Below are 18981 nucleotides of genomic sequence, written 5' to 3' on the forward strand. Positions count from 1 at the left end.
TGACTTTGACTAATTGAACCAATGCGAGCATGGATTGTTTGTTTACATGTCAGGTGAACAGAGTCCACTTGAACATTTGCAGGGAAGATGCCCTTAAATTTCCACAGTTCACATTTCCTTTGAGCTATTGCAATAATGTGTATCCATCATATAGCACAGCACCTCCTTTGATGCTGTGTTGAGTCGTCCTTAGCCAGAGACTCCCATGTTATTTAATTGATTCCAGAGTTCTTCAGAGAGACCTTGTGAGGGTTATTTTATAGCTTCTTCTGAGTTCCATGTGAGTCACTGTCTTATGTGAAGTCTCCATAAAAGTTTTTAGGCAAGTGCATGTTTGACATTCGAACAATGTGACCAGCCTATTGGAGTTGCACTCTCTGAAGTAGAATTTCAGTATCTGGTGGTTTAGCTTGAGACAAGACTTCATTGTCCACTACCTTATCTTGTCAGATTAGCTTCAGAATCTTCCTGAGATAATTCAAATGGAAGCAATTCATGTTCCTGGCACTGGTAGATTGTCCAGGTTTCACAGGCAAACAACAATGAAGTCAGCACAATGGCTCTGTAGGCCTGAGTTTGGTAAGCAATCCAATACTTCTTGCTCACACTTTCCTTCAAAATCTCCCAAAGACTCAGCTAGATCTGCCATTTTATGCATCAATATCCCTGGAAAGTATACTAACAAGGTAAATTAACTTATCCACAGCATCCAGTATTTCTCCATTTGCTGTAATGGTTCCACATATGGATGGTGTGATGGTAACTATGGAGAAACCTGTATTTTCTTGATTAGGTCAAATTAGCATGAGCAGCAGACAACCAATTCATACATCTCTTGGCCTCAGAGGTTGCACTGAGTGTATAATCAACTGTGAACAAAAAGTCAAGGATCAATTGTTCCTCCAAGTTAATCTTGGCTTGTAACCTTTTGAAGTTAAATCATTTGCCATCAGTGCAGAAGCTATCCTTAATGCCTTCTCATCTGATAAGCATTTGATAGTATTGCTAAAACATCATGCTAAAAAGCATGGGAGAAAATCTACTACCCTGTTTCACTCTACTGGTGATTGGGAAAGTATAAGGGCATTGTCCATTAACCAGAACTCAGACAACCACACCATCATGGAACTGATATACAATACCGATGAATTTCTTGCCAGAATTTTTCACAAGTCCTCAGGACTGACAGTAGGTCTTAATCAGATCAGTGAACATTGTGTATAGGCCTCTGTTTTCCTGCTGGAATTTCTCCTGGAGTTGTTGAGCCCAATAACTCCCCAACCCTTTCTGAAGCTATATAGACTCTCAAGTAGACTATCACCTTTAACACAGAAATGGAGATAGTTATAGAACACATGTACAAACATCTCAAGATCTTTTTGTATTCTGACTGAACTCCAATATATCTGTCTGCAAATTAGCCACTAAACATTTCTTGTCTAATGTCTCTATGCTGGAAATACAAAGTAATACAAAAATCTCTGCCCTTGAGGAGTTCATAGTCTAATGGGGAAGACAACATGCAAAGAACTGTGTACCAATAAGATGTAGACAGGACAAATGGGAGATAATTTCAGTAAAACAGCACTAGCAGAAATTTGGAAAGGAATCCTATAGAAGGTAGGATTTTAAACTAAGAATTGAAGAAAGTCAAGAGGTGGAGATAAGAAGAGAAAGAGTTCCAAGTATGGGATACAGCCAGGGAAATTGCCCAGTTAGGAGAGGGAATATATTGTTCAAGAAAAAGAAATGAGATCAAAGTCACTGAAATAGAGTATGGGGAGTGTAAGGTATAAGAAAGAAAAAGTGGAAGGGGTATTACATTAATGTGCCTCACTTCCTGATTGTGAGAAGATATAGATATATTCAGTACTAATGGCCATGCTTTCATTATATTGCTGTATTAATTTATTTTACTGTTACTCTTGTCAATTATTGCTAATAAACTATAGTATTGGCTTAGGATGGTGGTCCTCAGATTAGTGTAAATATTTTTTTCTTTACATGTTTCCATTTTATAATTCTACTGAAACCTTAGTAAATGATTTGCTTCATCTAAAAAGAAAAAAGTGGAAGGGGCAGGTAATGAAGGGCCTTGAATGCCAAACAGGATTTTATGTTTGATCCTGAAGGTGATAGGGAGCCATCCCTGTCATTTTTGTGGCATCTAGGCCTCCATATCTTAAACAGTACAGAAAACAGGATAGACACTCCCTAGCACTCCACCAGGTTTCCCTGTAAGTTGGTTATTGAACCTTTCTTAAGGTTATCGTTCAACCAGTTACTAAGTGTATTAACTAGTTCATATCACTCCATCTTTTCTAATCATATAATAATAAACAATTATTAAATCAATACAACATGGCATGCACTGTGTTTAACCCTGGAAAGTGACAATACCTACCTGCAAAAAAGCTAACACTCTAATGGAAAGGACTACATGGACAATTCTACACGATTACCTAATAAATAGAAGTGAATTTAACAAAGGAAGAAGGTTGGTGCAGTGTCTGTTATAAAAGGTGGAGAAGCTGTTTCTGGCAATTTGTGAGTGTGCATCGTGGGCATATCCTGCTCCTCAGTTGGGATCATAGGAAGAAGTTCTGGAGCTGGTTCTGGAACCAGAACAGGGGTGAATTCCCTAGTCATTCAGGACCAAGTTCTTGGATTCAAATGAGGAAACAAAGACTAAGTCTTGGCCCCAGGACTATCAATGGTTTTTTCATGAGGCCATGCGTGACCCTACTTGTGCTTCTATCTCTAGTTTGGTTGTTTTTCCTTTTCCATTCTTGGTGAAGGAGATTGGTGAACACTACCATCTTATAAACTGTGAAAGATCAGAAGAAGAGTGAGCCACCAAACATCTGGGAGCAGGATCTATGACAGGATTTGATGAAAACTAGATAATGAGGAACAAAGTTCAGAACAAGCTGATCTGCAACAGGAGAGATGCCTACTCACCAATCCATTGATGGGTGTCACATTTGAAAGTAAATAGATAGGGTGAATGCTCTTTAGAAACTTTTTCTGAGTCCCCTCCAACAACTAAAGTGATATGAAGGAGACTTTGCCCCTAGGAGTTGGGGTTGGGACATGTGTAGGCTTTATGCTTGCTATAGTGCTATAGTGAATCTATCTCCCTTAGTGCATGTTTAGTCATGTTAATGCTTGGATAGAACTGGTGATAATCACTAGTGACTAACCATGGAGGAAATATATCAGAATGGGGCTAAGAGCAAAAGAGAACAACACACTATTCCATCAAAGGTAACCCTAGAACCCCAAGAGGACATGTAACTTGCCTCTCTGGGAAAGAGTCTGGAGGTTAACTATGAAGGGCACTCACAGATGAGGTGATAGAGAAAGATTTCATGAAGAAGGTGGTACTTGGTCTGTGTCTTAAAAGAAGAAAGGGATTCTGTGAGGTAGTCATGAGGAAGGAGTGTATTGCAGGAATGGAGGAATGGGGGTGGGAACAGACAAGGAATAGAACCAGACGATGGAGCATAACAATTGAGATACATAGAGAAAGTTAATTTGACTGGAATATCAAATGTGGGAAAAGGGAGTCAAGTAAAATGAGGATGCACATTTCATCAAATGCTTTGCTTCAATCATTTCCATAGCATTGCCTTGATCTAGCAGTCTAGTTAATCAGAAAGAAAGGAAAGTCAGGGAATCCCGGAGTAAGGAAGATCGAATTCAAATTCTCCTTCAGACTATTCTACGCAAATTATTTCACCCTGTTTACCTCAGTTTCTTCATCTGAAAATTAGGATTATATCTATCTCTACCTCTCAGGGTGGTTGCGAGGATCAAATGAGATACTATTCATAAAGCACTTAGCACATGGCAGGACTTAATACATTCTTGTTCCCTTCCCTCAATCTTCCTTTATTCTCCATTTTTCCCAAATCATCCCAAAGTGATGCTTTCCTGATTAAATCCTTCAGTATGAGGAGGTCATCTCCCTGCTAGGAAAGCTGCCAGTGGGGAAAGATTTGGACTTTGGAAGAGAAGAAGAGACTCAGGATTCTGAGGATTCTGTCTCTGCATGTCCATGAAAATGTGTTTCTGTGCCTAAGATTTGTTCAATATTGTCTTTGTGTGTCAATGTGTGAATATATGCAACTTAGCAACTGGATGACATAGTGAACAGAGCATTGGGTCTAAGGTCAGGAAGACCTGGTTCAAATCCAGCCTTTAACACTTACCAGACATGAGAGCCTGGGCAACTTTTGTTTGCCTCAGTTTCCTCATCCATAAAATGGGGGTAATTATAGTCATTGTGAAGATCAAATTGAGATATTTACAAAGTGCTTTGCAAACCTTTAGGAACTCTGGCAATGTTAACTCCTTTTTTATGTGTGACCATGAATCTGGATGTGACTTTCCATCTGTGCAAACTTATGTGTATGTGGATAATTTTGAGTGTGCAGTACCATGGACATGGAGGTACATGTGTGTATTGTGTGGGTTAACATATGTGTTTATGTGTGTTTGCCCATGGATGAGACCCACCAGCATCACGCGGACAGAATCGGCCATCAGGAGAACATAAGGCTTCAGTATGTCACTGTGGAAGCCAGGTGTCAGCAGCCGACGATGTTGGAACCAGGCTGGCCCATTCAGAATTAGCAGTCCTTTCCCTGAGCCCCAAGAGACAAACAGTTAGGAACACAAGAAGAAGCCCAAAGTATTCACTACCTTAGCACAGGATGTGTGAAGCCAAGGGAAAGCTTCCTGTCATGGCCTTGTGCCCACTGACTACCCTAAAAGGGAGCCTGTCCATACCTAAAGGGGGGGGGGGGGGCTTCCATATCCCTGAGCAAATAGGGAACTGGGTGCACCAGATGCTTCTCAGCCCATAGCCTCTAGAGAAGGCCAGAGATCAGACTTGGCTAGGTGGTCTAGGAGGGTCAGTGACCTTTCCTGGCAAGGCGGTACATTTACCCAGAAGCCTGTGTGTAGGAGGCTGAGAGCCTTCATTCTGCCTGCGTTATCTGAGCTAAGGGGAGGGAGAAAAACATACCAATCCAGGGGGTGAGAAATCTGTAGATATCATGAGCCTTTGGATCTGAAATGAAGCCAAGAAAGGGCTGGTTACACCAAGAAGCAGAGATTTCCCATCCCCCCAGCTTGCATCCTATCCATACAAATCACACACACACATCATTCACTCACATTCATAAAATAAAATATACACTCACACATTATATACACACATATCATACTCATACTCATACACACACAACACCTAGCCACACACCCACCTATAAATACATAAATACGCCACACACACTCACATATACAACATAGCCACGCTGCCACATACATAAACACACCACCCACACACAACACACATGCATATAACACACACTTGTATTAATTCTCACACACATCCACACCATACACATGCTCACATACCACATAACTATACATTCATCTCTATAGACACAATCACACTCATTCATACATACCACCAACCCACACTGAGACATACAACACACTCACACACCATGTACCCACACATACTCATATTCACACATAACACACTCATACTCATGTACGCACATGTAACACACTCACATGTGTGTATAGACACACAACACACACATTCACCTCTATCTATCACACATACTCACACATATCACATACCATACAGTCACATGTATAAATACATACCACTCACACACTCACACACAATACCCAGAGACACAAAACACATTCACACACCATGTATCCACACATACTCATATTCACACACATACAAATATCACACATATAACATACTCATACTCAGGCACATGCATGTAATATGCACTCGTGTGTGTATAGACACACCACACCTACACACATATTCACTCTATCACATGCATTCATACACACTACATACCATATAGTCACACATATAAACACATACAATATTCACTCACACACAATACCCAGAGACACATAACACACACACACCGTGCACCCACACATACTCATATTCACACACATACAAATATCACACACAAAACACACTCATACTCATGCACACACATGTAACACACTCACATGTGTGTATAGACACACCGCACACACAGTCACAAATTCACCTCTATCTATCACACTCACACATACCACATATCCATACAATCACATATAAAAACACATACAATACTCACACTCACACACAATACCCAGAGACACATAACACACTCACACAACATGCACCCACACATACTCATATTCATACCAACTCACATGTATATACCACACAAACTCATGTGTTAACAAACTCATGCATGTACATACAACACCCATATAACATACATGCACATAAAATGAATCACATACTCCCCACACACTCATACTCACATTCACACATATACACACACTCATGAACACACACATACCACATGTACATACATACACACTCAAACACGCTCATATCCGGGGTGAATGAGAATGAGACAAGTATGCATCTGATAAGAAGGTTGTTAGAGCTGGGAAGAACTTTAGAGGACATCCCTGGATGGCAATCCCTTAATTTGACAGAGCAGGAAATTGAGACCCAGAGAAAGATTAGTTAGATAGGCTGGGAACAGAGTGAGGCTACATCTCCATTTGGAGGGATCATCCCCACAGTCATCCTCAGCTCCGTACTTGCCTCAGACAAAGTTCTGTCTGAGTCAAGAGACAAAGAGCTCTCTGGGTCTATAACTCAGCCCCTCTTAAACTGAGTCCCACTGGAACTGAATCTGATTATGTTCCCTCATACTTCCTTCAACATCAGTCTGAACTCTGTCCATGGGGAGGAAGTTGCTTTGTGCATGTCTGTGGGACTAGGAGTTTCTAAGATGTCAAACCCAAGATGCTTGTTGCTCTTTTCTGCTGCCTCCTCAGGGAAATCTCATAAGGACAAAAAGGGAGGAGAACAGAAGGAAAGCTGATGTGGGGGCTCATCCCTGTGATCTAGAAAAGACATGGGTACCTCAACCCTTTGGTCTGGCACAGGCTGACCGGGTTCTAGAGAGATGATCACTGGACAACTCAAGGTCATTGATCTTCAGCCCAGTTATCTCATCCAACTTCCTGCCTTCAGGAAGGAAAGGCATGGCTATCCCCAATTTATAGATCAGGTCACTCAAACTCATCACCTACTAGGAGAGTTGGAAGGAATGTCAGTGACCTCCCTGCCCAAGCCAGAAGCAAAAGAAATCCCTGATAGTGTACCCATGTCTATTGACCCTATAGCCCCAGCAAGTCCCTAATACTCTCTGAGATTTCATTACTTCCTCCCTACAATGGGCATAAAAATCATGTTGACTCTACCCCACAAGAGCATTGTGAGAATGAAATAAGAACCTTTGAGTGAAGCCTTAACCTGTAAGAACCCTAGAAACATTAGTAAATCTTATTCCATTAAGATACAAAGCTGTCCTTCAGTTCAAGGCCTCATCTGAGCTATTATCTTGTCCAAACCATAGGAAGGACTCCAGAGGGAGTCCTCCTTTCCATATCTCTCTGCTCAAAGACCTCCAGTAAGGGAGGGCAGTGTGCCATAAACCCCTGAGGCAACCCTCCTCTCTGGGCAGCATTAATTTGGGGGATACTTTTCCTGCCATTAAAACTAAGGCTTTCTCCTTGAAGCTTCTTCTTTTTGCTCTTAGGCCAAGCAGAGCAAGGCCAGTTGCTCAGTTCCATAAGATATTTGTGGGATACTGGAAGACTGTGAGTGGATCTCCTCCCCAACTGACACTCGTCTGCAGCATCTTATCTAACTCCCTAAAGCATCCCTTGTTCCACCACCTTATTCCCCTATGACATGGACTCACAACCCTTCACCAATCTGGTTTCTCTCTCCAGTCTGGCAATGCTTTTCTTAGCCCATAGTGCCCAAAACCAACCACAGTCCCAGCAGAACTGTCCCAGATCCTAGTTCTTCAACAGCTATTTTGTTTTTTTGTTTTTGTTTTTTGTTTTTAGTTTTTACAAGGCAGTGGGGTTAAGTGGCTTGCCCAAGGCCACACAGCTAGGTAATTACTAAGTGTCTGAGGTCGGATCTGAACTCAGGTACTCCTGACTCCAGGGCCGGTGCTCTATCCACTGCGTCACCTAGCTGCCCCTATTCCACTCCTATTTTGACCCAAGATCTCATGAGCTGTTTTTGGCAACCACACCTAAGGAGCTTGTGGTCCCCTAAAAAAACCCCAGATCTTTTTTCTGAGAAGCCAGACTGTGATTCACAAAACTTAGTGACCCCAAAAGTACCTGCTTCTGATTAACTACAATGTGCCTAATGAACCACTGCCTTGGCTCCAGCTCTGGGTCCTGAGGAGGCATTCAGAGTCCCTATCTCTAGGACTCACTGGCAGCTGACACAAACTCAGGAAAGACTGGTTTAGGATAACAAAAGCCAGAAAACCTGGTTTGGAGCCTAGGGTCTGCCCCTTAATAGCTGCTGTAACCTTAGCAAACCCTTTCTTTCTGGGTCTACTTCCTTCTCTATAAAATGAGAGGACTCAGATTTGTAAGTGTCTCAATAGAGCACTAAGCCTAGAGTGAGGAAGGTATGACATTCCAAAATGACATCACTATGTTAGAGACAGCATGTCCAACTGTGGCTAATCAAACCAATATTAGCTAGTAATGTTCTACCACAAGTCAGATTCAAACAGTACAGGTGTTTACTCTAAAACCAGTGTGTTTACTCTAAACTCTCACATCTCACAATTGCTCTGATCTGCTTCAATTCTTCCTGACTCATAGAGCACAGTACTCTTTCTGATGAGGGCATGCCATGCTGGGCAGTCCTGTGCCACTGTCTCCCATGCTGTACAATCAATTCTAAAGTTCTTAAGACAGATCTTCAGGGTGCTCTGGCATCACTTCTGACCCCTTTGTGAGCACTTGCCTTTTGGGGGTTCTCCATAAAATAGTCTTTTTTGGCAAGCGTATGTTTGGCCTTCTAACAACATGGCCAGCCCATCATGGTCGCACTCTCTGTGGGTTGGCAGTTAGCAGTTTAGCTCAAAAAAGGACCTCAGTGTCTGGTGTCTTATCCTGCCAGTGTGACCCAGAATAAGTCACTTAGCCTCTGCCTCAGTTTTCTCATTTGTAAAAGGGGCATGATAATAGCACTTATATCCCAGGATTGTGAATGTTCAATGAAATAATTCAATGAAATAAAGTACTTTCAAAGACCTATATAAGGGGCGGCTAGGTGGCACAGTGGATAGAGCACCGGCCCTGGAGTCAGGAGTACCTGTGTTCAGATCCGACCTCAGACACTTAGTAATTACCTAGCTGTGTGGCCTTGGGCAAGCCACTTAACCCCATTGCCTTCCAAAAAAAAAAAGTCCTATATAAATGTTAGCTATTGGCTGTGTAATAAGATTGTATTTAGAGTCCTTTCTAGTTCTAAATCCTGTGTTCCTAGTATTATTGAGCTGAGCTTAACAACATAAGAGAAAGAAATCAATTGAGAAAAAAACGTCAAGCCAAAGGTCAACACTACTCGAAGTCCCTCTTTCCTTGCTTCTGTCCTTGGGAGATAGTTATATGGGAGGCCTCAAAATGATGCCAGATCAGAAAACAGTCACATGCCGGCACCAAACCATCATCTAGGATGCCCTGACTCCTCAGCTCCACAATACTAGCACTTCTGAGCTAATAGGCACAACATCCTCTCAAGTCCTAACAGAGCAAGTTTTAGAAGGATAGGCCTGATTGCTCCCTGGTCTTTCCTTTGAACCACTGCTGACACTCAGGCAAAACTGATTTAATAGACTTTTTGTGAAATCATTAACAGAATGATTGGTCTGACTGGTGGTGGCTCCATCCTCTACCTTATTGGCTAAATCTTTGACTAAAAATCTGATTGATCATTGGTTAAATCCCGGGATCTAGAGAGGGTGGTGGTCCCATTGACTGAAGGGGAAGACCTCAATTGGGTCCAGCCCCCAAACCACCAAAGGTTGTTCTTACCTTTCTTGCTCAATACCACCTTCATGTAGTCAGGGTGATAGACTTGGAGAAAAGACATGAAGCCCGAGAGCCATCTAGGAAAGCCATATGGGAATTTTGTTGTTATAGTAACTATCTTCTGGAGCTCCTCTCCCTTTGGAAACTGCAGCCAAGAGGCAAAAAAAAAGAAATAGAAAGGAAGTAGGCCTGAAAAGTCTGAATAGTTGGAGGGGGGAGTGAAGTGGGGGTCAAGAGTCCTTTGGAACAGCCCTTGGGCCAGAAGGAAGCCCTTGGGGCAGGTTTGCATCTAGCTACATCATTCAGCTACAGCATTTGAGATTCTTAATAGCTGTCCCTCGTTCTCAAAGAGATAAACTCCTCAAGAAGGGAAGTGGCAAAAGCATCAACTCATAAAGGAGACAAGACTTCTTTGTGCAAAAATTGACTTAGAACTTCATCTAGTAGGACACTAAAGTAAAAGATTACACAATAGCAAAGCTAGGCTAGGTAGCAGCAATCTAAATGGGTGGAGGTAAGGGGAGAAGTAGAGAGTATAACTAGATAAATGATAGATAGACAGACAGACAGACATATACTCTCAGTTCTCAACCATGCTCTCATCTCCTACTCAGGAAGGTCTTGAACAAAACAAGTTACTAATCATCTTGTGTGACCCAGGTTTCTCCAAAAATTCCCCATTAGGGTCTGAACCCAATATATTGGAGATCTTCATCACTGATGTTCTCTCATTAACTATTTTTGGTATTAATAAAATATAATATTTTTTCTATATTTTTAGCATCTTCCCTTCCTTCAACTTAAACCTGATCTATTTAAATAAGTATTTGAAAATCAAAAATGTAAATTTAAAAATGGGAAATAGACAACAAAAGTGACATCAACATTAACTATAATAGTTTCCTATGGAAGCCAACCCAACATGAGTCATCAGTATGGTTTGACAGTCAAAAGTGTTGATGTGATTTTTCAGTTCCATTAGAAAGGGCATAGCTTCCAGAAATAAGGGGGTAACATTACTACCATCCCTTTCTCTTGTCAGGCTTTATCTGTGCTACTGTGCTCAGCTCTGGCTAGGTATTAGGCATTTCTAATTGCTCTTCTCTCAGTATATTCTTTTTTTTGTTTTGTTTTTGCAAGGCAATGGGGTTAAGTGACTTGCCCAGGGTCACACAGTTAAGTAATTATTAAGTGTCTGAGGTCAAATTTGAACTCAGATCCTTCTGACTCCAGGGTCACTACACCACCTCTCAGTATATTCTTAACCCTTCACAATTTGACTCATCATCCCACCAAAACAGCTCTCTCCAAAATTACCAATGATCTTTCAGTTGCCAGTTCCAATGATCTTTTCTTAGTTCTCCTTCCTGACTTCTCTGCAGTCTTTGATACTGTTGATCATATTCCCCTCCTTGATAACTCTCCACCACTAAAGGCTCAAGGATACTGCTTCCTTAGACATCCCAAAAACTAACTCTAACCCTACTTTAGAGCCAAGAAATGCTAAAATCCAACCTATCTGCCCATCATTCTGAGTTAGCATTATTAAAGTCCTGCTAATGGAATTAGGAATATTTTAGAGATGAAACCAGTTTGATCTGTATGGCTACCCAGAGTAGTCACAGAGAATTGAGAAGAGGGAGTTACAGAAATTAACATTCTCTATAAATTTCATAGTAAGTTCCCCATCCCTGGAAGAATTTAAACAGAGATTGATTAGTTATTGGGCACAGGTACTATTTACACAGGTCATTCATGCTTCAAACTGAGATTGAATTAGATTATATTCAACTGTACTATTGGACTATAAGAAAAATGAAGGAGATAGTCACAAAAAAACTTGAGAAGATGTATATGGACTGATGCAAAGCAAAGTGAGCAGAAATGAGAAAATGATTGATACAATAGCAATACTATAAACATAACTAACCTTGAAAGTCTTAAGAACTCTTGCCCACACAATGACCAAGCACAATTCCATAGGATCCATGATGAGACATACTGCTCACCTCTTGGTGGAGATGGATGGTGATGATTTTCACACCATGATAAATTCAGGGTATAAATTGAAACTTTTTTGTATGAGGTCAATATAGGAATTTGTTTTTCTTGACTTTGAATGTTTATAATAGAGAATTTATTTATCTTTCTCTCTTGGGAAAAGAAAGAAGGAAATAAAGATAGAGGGAAGATAAAGCAGACCTTTGAAAAAAATAATTTTAGAAAATGATGACTTCCAACTCTGAAATTCTATGATTTTAAGGGGTTAGGTAACTAACTTGACCCTCAATTGTCTCATCTGTAAAATGGAAATAATCATTCCCCCTTTCCTGACAATTTCATGAGCATCTTCACAGCAATCAAATGAGATGGCAACTGCAATTTGTCACTGTTCGACTGTTTAAGTCATGTTTGATTCTTCATGACCCCATTTGGGATTTTCTTAGCAAAGACATTGGAAAAGTTTGCAATTTCCTTCCCCAGTTCATTTTACAGATCAGAAAACTGAATTAAGTGACTTTCCCAGGATCACACAATTGGGAAGTCTGATACGGAATTTATACCCACTAAGATGAGACTTTCTGACTCCAGACCTGGCATTTTATCCATTGCGCCATCTAGTTACTCCATCATCTGAAATGGGGCTTGATCAATCAAGATATTTAAGGATGGTGTGAGTAGTAGGATTCTCTTTGGATGCATTAGAGAAGCTGCAATTAGTTTCTTAAACCCCTCTGGTAGCTAGTGTAACTTAGAGAACTGGTCTTAGAGACAAGATTGCTTGGGTTTGGTTTGGTTTTTTTTAACCTCATCCTGGCTGAATAACCCTGAAGAATTTGCTTAATTTCTCAAGGTCCCAGCCAATTTTCTAAATATAAGAGTTATAGAGAAAATACTAAGAGTTGAGGAAAGTCCTTATTGAGAGCTCTCAGCACTAGTGAAATCAAAGATCTTGTGAAAACAAAAATATCTCCTGAGTCCTTTCCTGCTGATCTCAAGTCTCTATCCTGAGACTAAAATTCTAGGCACCTTGTTTCCAGATACCCAGAAGTGATCATCTGGCTATAAAACTTATCTACTGAACATCTCCCAAAATCCTTTTGGCACCAGATAACCTGGAAGTTCTTGGTACCTTCTCTTGTTGGCTCAGGAAACAGAGCTGCCAATCTAAAATCATTGTTGTCCACAGTCGGTTGGTAAGGTTTATGGCAACAGAGTAAGACCAATCCCAGTTAGGTAGGAACAACCTGGCAGTAGTACAGAAAGCCCCTGCTTCCTTGATTTTGGAATGACTTGTGAGATCTGAGGGGGATTTGGACGGCCCCCAAACTGAAAAATGCTCCCTCTTAACACTGGAACTTCAATTTTCATGACCCATTTCTTTTGAAGGAACATTGCCCTTTATAAGCCTTCCTATAAAAAGACCACTCCTCACCCTGGGAGGGGAGCAGAGCAAACCCTGAACATTCAGTCAACAAACATTCATTAAACATCTAGAGAGAGCTTAGTGTTGAGAACTGGGGAGGAGGAGGAGAATAGAAAGCACAGATGAAGGAAATATAGCCTTTTCTGTCCTAATCTGTCAAATGGGAAAGTTGAACTAGATACTGAAATCACAAACTTTGAGCTGAAAGTGACCTTGAAGGGTAGGGAATCCAGCCCCCCTCTCTTGCTAGGCTTCTAGGTGTATAATTTTAACCTTATCTATTTTTTTATAGGGGAGGCTTGATAATCATGGTCAGGGGAGATATAGAGGATATCCCTGCTGAAACCAGACTCTGTGGCTGAGATTTCAGCATATGGACAGCACTTCCCACTCACTTCACAACCACAATCTCTCCTTCCAGGACTTCACCTACCTCCAGGATATGCCCGAAGAGCCAGTGAGATGGAGGACCTGGGAAACTCTTTAAGTCTCGAAGCAGCCTCTGCCTATGTAAATACAACTGGACCCCTTTCAGGACCAGCAGAACCAGACCCAGCAGCACTGATGTCTGGAGAAGCCCAGCTAGATTGCCATGGAGACAGGCACTGGAGAACAGAGAGCTCATGATGCTGCTGCCCCTAGCACTCTCTGCCAGAATGAGTGTATTCTTCTCTCTTCCTCCCCACACTCCAACCTTTATACCAGGATCTTTGCAACCCCTGTCAGCAGACTTGGCCCTGATCCCAGACCAGACCTCACTAACTTCTTTTCTATTCAGGTCACTGAGAAGATCAGGAAAACAGAAAAAAACTCTAGAATTTGTAGTCAGAGGGAGTACCCACTTGCTAGGGATCAGAGGAGACATTGCTGTGGGGAGAGAAGACAGGATTAAGACCTGAAGAAATTGGGGCAGCTAGGTGGTGCAGTGGATAAAGCACCGGCCCTGGAGTCAGGAGTACCTGAGTTCAAATTCAGCCTCAGACACTTAATAATTACTTAGCTGTGTGGCCTTGGGCAAGCCACTTAACCCCATTTGCCTTGCAAAAAAAAAAAGACTTGCAGAAATTGCACATAATAGTTTAAGGGCCCACATGTAAAAAGGGAGAGGATTTGAAGATTTCATTCAGAAGGGGAATAGATCTGCCTCATTCCTGGAAAAACCAGAAATGTATGTGCAAAGGAGGGGTCATTTTGGGTTTGGGGGAGCACCAGATCCAGAGCTGGGAGGAACATGAGAGACCATTTTTTTTTTGCATTTTATTTTGCAGATGAGGAAACAGGCTTGTCCAAGGTCACCAAGACATTAAGATAGGAGACAGAATTTGAACATTGGTCTTGTCATCTATCTGACAGAGGTAGAATCTGAATAAATACAGGCTAGTATCTTTCACTATCTGGCCCCTAGACCCAGATGACTGTGGAGGAGAAAGTGAGCCTGGTGACTTAGCACAATAGCCCCTCACTCAAATCCAATTCACATTCATGTCATGGGATCACCTCAGTGATGTCATGGTCTTCTTCAGGAACAAAAGACAAGCATTATTATTAGTGATCTTTCCACTGAGCCACTGGGTCAGTATGAGGAAGGGGTGGGACTTCTTTTCAGGGACAGGAGTCTTTTCATTGAACTTTCACTAATAGCAATTGGAGACTAGATTCCATTTGACCAGGGGAACAGTAGTATTGTGGAAAGGGGGGCATCATACTGGGAGCTCCCCCAAAATAAACTTGACTAAAACTTTCCAGATTGAGATAAGCAGCTAATATTTACTTAGAATTAATAGTGTTATTATATAGTAATATAATGTTATATATAGTTTTATAGTATAATTAGATAATTAGTGATCACTGGAAACTTGCTATTGTTTGATCATAACCTTAAAATGCTCCAATATCAAGTCACTTAGGTAAGCCATATTAATACCCACGAAAGCAAATAGACAAAGACAGCCAAGAGTGTACTATTCCACTAATTCTGGCTGTTAATCCTATGTCAGGCAGATAATGCCAGAAGTTTCCTATCATATAAAATTTTTGTCCCACTGCAGTGGTCCCTGGGGTGATTTTTCTTCTGCTTCCTTAGAGAGTCAACTTAAGAGTCTTTCCCAGTTTTGGATCTCAGCAAAGAAATTCCATCTACCTGAGCCTCACCCAAGCTTGGTATCAATAAATGATTCTGAGAATTTCTCTATACATCAGGGTCTAATTAGGAATGCCTTCTCACACATTTGGAATGATTACCTATCCTCAATCAAACCCATTCTTGGTACATAATTTTGCTACTTGAACCCAAGTTTTGAGCATGTTCTTTCTCCAACACATTTCTCTCAACTTCAAGCTGGTTGAGTTCCTTGCATCTATTGATGCATTCACCTCATTTTTTCAGGGTAACATTCATAGGATCCCAAGGTGTAATAGATCATCAAGACCATATAGTACCTCATTTTATGGCTCTGGGAACTGAGGTTTAGAGAGGACCAAGGACACACAGGTTGAACCAGAGGCAGGATTCAAACCCTCCTCTCCTCATTCCAAATCCAGGGCTCTTCCCCCTGCACCACTCAATCAGTCAACTAACATTTTTAAACATCTCAACATTATAGGAACTGGATATACAAAGGTATATGGGGCAGCTAGGTGGCACAGTGGATAGAGCACAGGCCCTAGAGTCAGGAAGACTTGAGTTCAAATCAGGCTTCAGACACTTAATAATACCTAACTTTGTGACCTTGAGCAAGTCACCTAACTCCATTGCCTTACAAAAACAAAATGGTAAAAAAAAATAGTACAAGAACAATAGAAGAAGAACCTCTGGGTTATTGAGATAATTCTCATGTGCTTCATCCCTGATTCTTCTTTTCTCTACCCTAAAAAAAGTCCAGTTTTTTCAATGATCATTCCATGACATGACCTCCAAGCTCTTCCTTGTCCAGATTGCCTTCCTCAGGACACTCTCCAACTTAGCAATGATGTTTTTGGGGAAGCAATTGGGATTAAGTGATTTTTCCAGGGTCACAGAGCCAGTAAGGGTCTAAGGTTGGATTTGAACTCAGGTCCTCCTGACTCCAAGGTGGGAGTTCTACCTAATGGCTCAGCAATGGCCTTCTTAAACTGTGGTCCCCAGAAAGAAAGACAGAATTCCCTACAGCTGTTGTTTGAACAACAGGACTTTCATACCCCCACCCAATTTCATTGCCTTTTGTATCATTCCCCAGATTTCCTTTGTCATTTCCTTTGTCAGCCACCCCCAAGCAGCCTCTTCTACCTGTGCCCTTCCCCATCAGCTCTAATGGATGTTTGACCCCATCACCCAGGAAGGGGACACACCTCTGGTTCCAGCCACACATGGGGATTGTGGTGAAGGGCATGTATGTTGAGAGTGACAGATGCTCCTGGAGAGGCAGAAAGCAATAGCTGGAGAGACATTAACAACCCCAATAACAACAGCAGAAATACTAATAATTGGCATCTATATAGTATTCTAAAGTAAATGAATCACTTTCAACATTAACTCATTGGACCCTCACAACAACCCCATCATCACCTTCATTTTACAGATAAGGAAAAATAAGGTAGAACAAAGGGTACCCTCAGGACAAAAATATTCTATGACTCTCAGGTCACCTCTCCTCAAATCTCAGACCCTGCCTCTATCTGGACAAGAAATCAGTAAACTCCAGAGGACAAAATTCATGAATTGCCAGAGAGGCCCTGACTTTTACTACAGTCATTGAAATAGGGTTGAAGATCTGTGGGTCAGTGAACTTCTTTCGCACTCCATGAGCACCAGAGGCAAGAAACCATATTGACTTCTATGGCCTCTAAGATTTCCAATAGCTCTGAATTGGACAGAATAAGCAACATATCTGGAGGATAGCCATCCCACTTTTGGATCTCTGATTTGGAGGAAATTTTTCCTGATATCAAATCTAAACCTTTATATCTAAACCACCCCCCATATACACACCCACACACCAAGAATAAGACTAGTTTACCATGAGACAGCCCTCCAAACACTTAAAGACAGATCATATTTCTTCTTCCTTTTCTCCTCCAGGTGGGGGGATTCAAACAGCAAGGGATGGTGAAAATTGAGTGAACCAAGAGTCCATCTTGGCTCAGTTCTATTCAATGAGGGATCTGGTCCAATTTCTCTCTTGTGAAAAAACTTGATTCAATTGTGGTAATTGTAAGAAAAATTTATTGCACTGTTTGAATCTAGTCCAGCATGGGTTCTGCTTACAGACCCTTAACTGAGGACATCCTGTCCTGTCAGTTATGCTAACCAGAAACTCAATCAGGTACAAAGATCTAAATTTCAAACAACTCATATGTCTTATCAGAAAACTCTCCTCATACTAGTTAGTTATTGTTTTCTGGAAAAACTGATGATGACTGAAGTGAGTAGAATCAAAAGAACATTGCATACAATACAATAAACAGAAATAGCAACGTTTTGTACTGTTCATCCATGATAGACTTGACTCTTCTCAGCAATAGAGAGATCAAAGACAGTTCTAAATGACATCCAATAGAAAATGTCATCCACCTCCAGAGGAAAAATTATGGAATCTGCAGATCAAAGCAAACTATTTTCACTTTTTAAATTTTTTATTTTTCCTTCTCCTGATTTTTCCCTTTTGTTCTGATTCTCCTTTCACAGCATAATTAACATAGAAACTCGTGTGACATCATGTATTACCTATATCAGATTATTTGCTATCTTAGGGTGGGGATGGAAAAACTTTACAAAAATGAATGCTGAAAATTATATATAACTGGAAATGTAAATAAATAAATACCAAAAGAGGGCTGGGCATCCTCCAGGTGTGTTGATTATTCTGTCTTAGATTCAGAGCAGAATATTGAAAATTATCTTAAACATATAATTGGAAAAATAAATAATTTTTTAAAAATCAATTATTGCCATGTTCCTTTGATTAAATGAATACAGGCACTTGAAGGAAATGGGACACCTTTTTTCTGATCTCAAAGAATTGCACTTTATTTGCTCTCACCCTCCCGACTTGGAAAGTCTTTCATTACCTAATTTTATTTCCTGGTTAGTTGTTTCCTTTTACTTAATTGGTCTTATTTTAATTCTTTCTCATGCAAGAAAAATCTATCTGCTCCTGTCTTCTGTGTCCAGTGCCAAAATTGAGGGGCCTGGTTTATTGGGTAATCAGCATTGACCTGTATTGCTTCATAACTATATGTTCTTGGAAACTCTAGTCATTTCTTGTTCTGTCATTTGATCTTTCACCCAGTCCTGCTCAAGGTAATGACTCTCTGACCTCATCTGGGTACACTGATCCCACCTTCTTCCCCTAAAGGGAACCCTTTCCTGATGCCATGAGAGACTTTGGAGTGAAGGACCTGAAGTCAGGAAAACCTGAGTTCAAATCTGACTCCAGATACTAGCAACGTGACCCTGGGCCTCAGTTTCTTCATCTGTAAAATAAGGCTAATAATGTCACCTACTTCCCAGGATTGTTGTAAGGATCAAATCATATCATATTTGTAACATACTTAGCACAGTCCCTGGCACAAGTGATTAATAAATATTTGTTCCCTTACCTTCC

At 41.0% G+C, this 18981-nt stretch overlaps 2 protein-coding genes across 3 annotated transcripts in view; both read right to left on the bottom strand.

The window, feature by feature from the left end:
- Positions 1-14244, bottom strand: part of LOC141512515 (cytochrome P450 4A11-like) — a 36707-nt gene extending 22463 nt beyond the window's left edge. Inside the window, exons 1-4 of one of the 2 annotated variants that reach the window (XM_074221510.1) lie at positions 13833-14244; positions 9976-10117; positions 5033-5077; positions 4522-4649 (exon numbers count right to left, since the gene is read on the bottom strand). In XM_074221510.1, the coding sequence (XP_074077611.1) occupies positions 4522-4649; positions 5033-5077; positions 9976-10117; positions 13833-14024 (507 nt within the window). In that variant the 5' untranslated portion in view covers positions 14025-14244. The remainder of the gene's footprint in view (positions 1-4521; positions 4650-5032; positions 5078-9975; positions 10118-13832) is intronic. The other variant, XM_074221509.1, reaches the window with a different exon arrangement.
- A 2461-nt stretch (positions 14245-16705) lies between these two features.
- LOC141511839 (cytochrome P450 4A6-like) overlaps positions 16706-18981 on the bottom strand; it is a 65450-nt gene continuing 63174 nt past the window's right edge. Inside the window, 1 exon segment of the mRNA XM_074220853.1 lies at positions 16706-16791. Within this exon segment, the coding sequence (XP_074076954.1) occupies positions 16706-16791 (86 nt within the window).

This window comes from Macrotis lagotis, chromosome 2, assembly GCF_037893015.1.
Source record: "Macrotis lagotis isolate mMagLag1 chromosome 2, bilby.v1.9.chrom.fasta, whole genome shotgun sequence".
Taxonomy (NCBI): Eukaryota; Metazoa; Chordata; class Mammalia; order Peramelemorphia; family Peramelidae; genus Macrotis; species Macrotis lagotis.